Source organism: Cricetulus griseus, chromosome 7 (genome assembly GCF_003668045.3).
Source record: "Cricetulus griseus strain 17A/GY chromosome 7, alternate assembly CriGri-PICRH-1.0, whole genome shotgun sequence".
In the NCBI taxonomy this organism is placed as follows: Eukaryota; Metazoa; Chordata; class Mammalia; order Rodentia; family Cricetidae; genus Cricetulus; species Cricetulus griseus.
In genome coordinates this window covers 112,789,258-112,794,337 of record NC_048600.1, presented here as the reverse complement: position 1 = coordinate 112,794,337, position 5,080 = coordinate 112,789,258, and the positions used below count along the sequence as shown (strand labels likewise).

The 5,080-nt window shown below is 42.6% G+C and overlaps 1 protein-coding gene across 1 annotated transcript; it reads left to right on the top strand.

Moving 5' to 3' along the window:
• Positions 1-4,469: 4,469 nt before the first annotated feature.
• On the top strand, positions 4,470-5,080 carry LOC100768642 (enhancer of rudimentary homolog). Its single transcript, XM_027428182.2, has one exon. It carries the CDS (start codon positions 4,549-4,551, stop codon positions 4,861-4,863), a length of 315 nt encoding a protein of 104 aa, XP_027283983.1. The 5' UTR covers positions 4,470-4,548; the 3' UTR covers positions 4,864-5,080.

Sequence of the window (5,080 nt, the reverse complement as noted above, 5' to 3'; positions counted from 1 at the left end):
ACACAAGAGCTGACCATGGTGTCAAAGGTGGATATTGGAAATGGATTTCCAAATGAATGTATGACTTGAATCTGGGCATCTCCTGTGTTCTCTTTTATACCCTGCTGGATGTGCATTTCCTTTTCAGTGTTAACCATAGTAAGTAAATAATCATTACATTGGACAGCTATGCTTTCTACATTTGATGGGAAACACTATCCCATCAATTTCCTGATACACACTGAGCACAAGCATCATAGTTCAGATACTAAGGATCCAAACTAAGGGTGCTGATATTCACTCCCCCCTCCAATCATTTTATTTTCCCTTCCTTGTTCTCATTCCTTCAGTTTCTTCTACAGAGGACGGTTGTGTAGAGGTTGACATTCAGTCCAGGTGTTGCTCTTCCCTGACTGTGGTTTAAGAGACTTAATAGATCCAATAAGATTCTCTGAATCACAAAAGCATCAAATTTAGCAATGGAAAGCAAGGCAAAATCCACACAGTGTGGCCCGTTATAACCAAAAATAGTGCTCAACAATAGAAAAATGCCATAGTGCTCACACTATTCCCACCCCACTTAATGGTTTTGACAAGCCAGTGTGTTTAGCAGGCTGGAAATTAAGAAGCCTCACAGTTTTTTGGTTTTGGCAAATCAGTATGGTTAGCAGGCTGGAATTTGCACAGGCCTTGTGTAGGATTTGTGTAGGGCTTCTGTAAATAACCACAGCTGTTTCTGCCATATCATATCCAGAAGCTGACATTTCCCAGTGTTCCTCTACACCCTCCAGGTAATATATTCTGTCTGTCCACTCTTCTAGGATGGCCCTTGGGTCTCAGAGAGGGTGGGAGGAGCATAGATGTTCTAGCAACAGCTGAGCACTCACAAAGGGGTTCCTGTTGTCCCTGACACAGATGAGGAGCCAGAATCACTTTTTTTTGAGGGTGGGTGACCACTACTAGGTTACCCAGGACCCAGTGGATGCTCCTCCACCCATGAGTACATAATCCAACTGGTTATAAGAAAAAGAAGATTTGTTGGGGGATCAAGAAGAGTTAGAGGGAGACACTGGGGGTATGTATAATGAAGATACATTGTATACATATGTGAAATTTCCAAAGAGAAATTTTAAAATGTCAGTATCTTTCTGGAGTGGACATTGGAATCACCATTGGAGTCAGTAACAAGGGTTATATAACTAAAACCAATTTGTATCCATATTTATATAAATTACATTTGCATTTATTTAAAATAGAATATGTAACATGATTATTTTGAACATGTATAGGGAGAGACTGATATAGCTGTTAGATACAAAGTAATAATAATAGTTTATAAATGTCTCATTTTATCCTGTTAAGAAGTCTAACTTTCATCTGACTGCTTTTCCTCTCAATTTTTAACTACTGTGTTTTCTTTATTAACCTGAAAAAATTAAAGAAAATGTTATCATGTTTTATAATCTTTGCTATGACCTTCTAGGGCTGGGTTTTGGATATCCCAAGCCACCCTGATGGTCAGCCACATGTACTAGTTGAGATGTTGAAGAAGTTTGTCGGGTAAGCAGCCATTGACTCAAGTTCCCCAGGAGTCATTTTCAACTCCACATTCCTGTGTCCCAATAAGAGACAGCAAAGAACAGCATAGGGGCTTCAAGGTCAGGCGAGTTCTATAGCTAATCTAATGTCCGTGCTGATTAGTTGGTGACCTCACTTTACTGTTTTGTAAATATTTTGAATCTTGCTCTTACCATAATATTTGATCTCCACTGGTGCGTTTCTTGAACAACCATTCTTCTAAGTCATGCCGTGAGCCTGCTGGTAGACTGGAAAGCAATGCCTTGTCAAAGGGAAGGAGGGGTCTCTGCACACCAGAAGAGTGCAATTCAGAGTCTTACTCAGAAGGGCTGACTCAGGAAGTCCAGGAAGAGTATAGAAAATGTAACTCTATTTTTGTCCTGTGATATCCCACCACACAACCAGAGTTTCGACACCCCCCAAAAAAGATGCCAAAATAGACCATTGAAGAGTATACACAACTTCAAGATGGGAGCATGAGTAAATTGTCACAAAGTGGGATGGATTCTATTGTGGTCAAAGGGGCAGGGACTTAGATTTTTTAGTATCTTCTGAACGATGCTTTGAGGATGTGCCCATGTATACAGTGTATTTTGTTCATATCCATCTCCCACTCCTCATAACTGCTCCTGGATTCACCACCACTCTCCCAATTTTATGTTCCTTTTTCTCCAAGACGCTGAGTTTAATTTGTACTGCCCATATACCCATGGGTGTGAGGCCATCCACTGGAATATGGTTGACCTAATAGGAGCCACATACTTCAAGAAAACTGACTCTCCCTCAACTACCACAGCTCCTCACCTGGGAAAGAGGGGTTCATGAGCCCTTCCCTACTCCACGTTGGGATTTTGACTGGCTTGATCTTGTGCAAGCAACCACAGCTGCTATGAGTTCACAAATGCAGCTTCAGAAAATGCAAATGCCTATGAGGATACTTTCTCACAAAATCATGTATCCAAGCTCTCCCCTGCAAGGAGTTGGTCTAACCAGTTGAATTCCTCAATATTTATAGCTCTCACAGAGGGGCTGGCTCCCAGAGCCATCTTGCTCTGGGAAAGGCTGGGATTGGTATTTATCAGTCCTCTTTGACGATGAAACACCTTTAAACATGCAGGTAAACACTTGCGGCTGCAGATCACCAAAACCCCTCCCTCAACTCAGCTTCCCCATGGCGGGGTTTGACTATATTCTCTCAGAGTTGATGTCCTAGAGTCAAGCCTTTAACTAGCTTCCATCTGGGAACCAGCAGTACATGTAATTAGTAGAACTTACGTGTCTGGTCCCTACCCCCATGAAACCAAGTCTTCAGCCTCTCCGTGAAAGGAGTTTGACCACACATCAAGCACTACAACTTTTATAGCTCCCATCAAAGGGACTAGCTCCTAAATACAAGAGTCCTCGGGGACCAAAGGGATCAAAGAGGCAATTTCAAGGAAGCTCAGGAGCAGTGTCTATTTCTCTGGTTCAGTGCACACCTACTAGCTCCCATTGCTTACTGGAATGGTCTTGGCTTCACATTACCTATGAAGTCCCAAATTCTCCAGCTGTTCTTAACTCGTTAGGATTTTAATTAACCTTGGGCCTGATGGAGCTGATAATTACCACAATTTTGAGAGCCTAAAAAGCAGGTGGATAGACATTTCCCACAATCCCCCTTGCTCAGGCTTTCTCTAGCAATAGAACCCACCCCAGCCACCACCATCTAAGCAGCCTGTCTCTGACTGCTGATGGGAGTATATTCAGTGGTTGTGTAAGAAAGTAAATCATCCTGTTGCAGGGGGCGGGTCTAAGACAGTGTGAAGATACCACAGATCCTCTACCCAGCTTTGTACTGAGAGTTCAGGGCAAGAACCAGCTCCCAGATTGTCTCTGGGGAATTAGGGAAGGTAGACCACACAGGGAGAAGCCAATTTCCCAGCTTCTTGAGTGACAAGGCTCTGTCTCATATCTTGTACTTGGCACACTTGAATTCCCTAGGGAACTACTGAGAATGAGACAGAGATTTGAACAAGAACAAGGATTGAGAACCATCCAGGTTCTGTGACCCAAGGAAGCCAGGCTGGAGATAATTATGAAAGTTGCAAGGCCTGAGTGTTTCAAATAACTCTTAACTAAATTACATTGACAGGTTTATTGACAGGTTTATAAATTGATACATGAAAGGTGTCATAGTTGATTCTCTGGGTTTTTGTTGTTGTTTCTTCGTTTTTGGTTTTAGGGGATTGGGTTTTTTTGTTTTTGCTTTGTTTTGGTTTGTTTGCTTGTGTATTTTTTGTCAACTTGACACAACAGTTATCAAAATTGAGAGGAACCTCAATTGAGAAAATGCTGTCATCAGATCATGAAGTCTGTGGGACATTTCCTTGACTGGTGATTGGTGTGGGAGGACCCAGCTCCCTATGGGTGGGGTCATCCCTGGGCAGGTGGTTCTAAGTGGTACTAAGAAAGCAGACTGAGCAAGACATAAGGAGCAAGCCCGTGATCAGTACTCCTCCATGACCTCTGCATCAGCTCCTGCCTCCAGGTTCCTGCCTTGAGTTCCTGCCCTGACTTCCCTCAGGGATGGACCACAAACAGTAAAATGAAACAAACCCTTTCTTCATTATGGTGTTTTATCAAAGAAATAGAGAACAACTAGGACAAAAGGCTCGTGATGTAGGAGAAGGAACTAGGAACAGAGTGTTCCAGTATGCAAAGGAAATTATTATCAGCTTAGAAACACTGTTATAGGAGATGGTTATAATTCTACAACAAATACCCATAGAGATTACACCAAAGAAATCAAGGTGAATGGACACCTATCAAAATCCCTAAAGAAAAGAGCACAAAACAAAAACAAAAAGAAACACAAAATGCAACAAAGGAGACACAGAGAGAAAGAATTTAAAAAGAAAACAGCCAAGGGGATTGGCTGTTGGCGGCGTTGCGGCTGAGCTCGTGTGCGGCGGCGGCGGTGTTAGCGGCGGCTGCAGCAAAGCGTTTGGCGCGATGTCTCACACCATTTTGCTGGTACAGCCTACCAAGAGGCCAGAAGGCAGGACTTACGCTGACTATGAGTCTGTGAATGAGTGCATGGAAGGTGTTTGTAAAATGTATGAAGAACACCTGAAGAGAATGAATCCCAACAGCCCCTCTATCACATACGATATTAGTCAATTGTTTGATTTTATTGACGATCTGGCAGATCTCAGCTGTCTTGTGTACCGAGCTGATACACAGACGTACCAGCCTTATAACAAAGATTGGATCAAAGAGAAGATCTATGTGCTCCTTCGTCGACAGGCCCAACAGGCTGGGAAGTAATTGAGTTGGAAGCTTTAGGGGCTGGGGATGGGCTTGAAACAGGTGCATACAGCGTGCTGTAGTGAACATTTTGTATGATAGTAATCCTGTTTCCATTTTGTTACTAGAGCCAAGATTGAATGTATGACATGAAACATGAATGATCTTTTCATTCTGAAACCACCATTGCCCCTTTGCTCCTTTTCTTTCTTTTTTTACTTAAACATTTTTATGATAA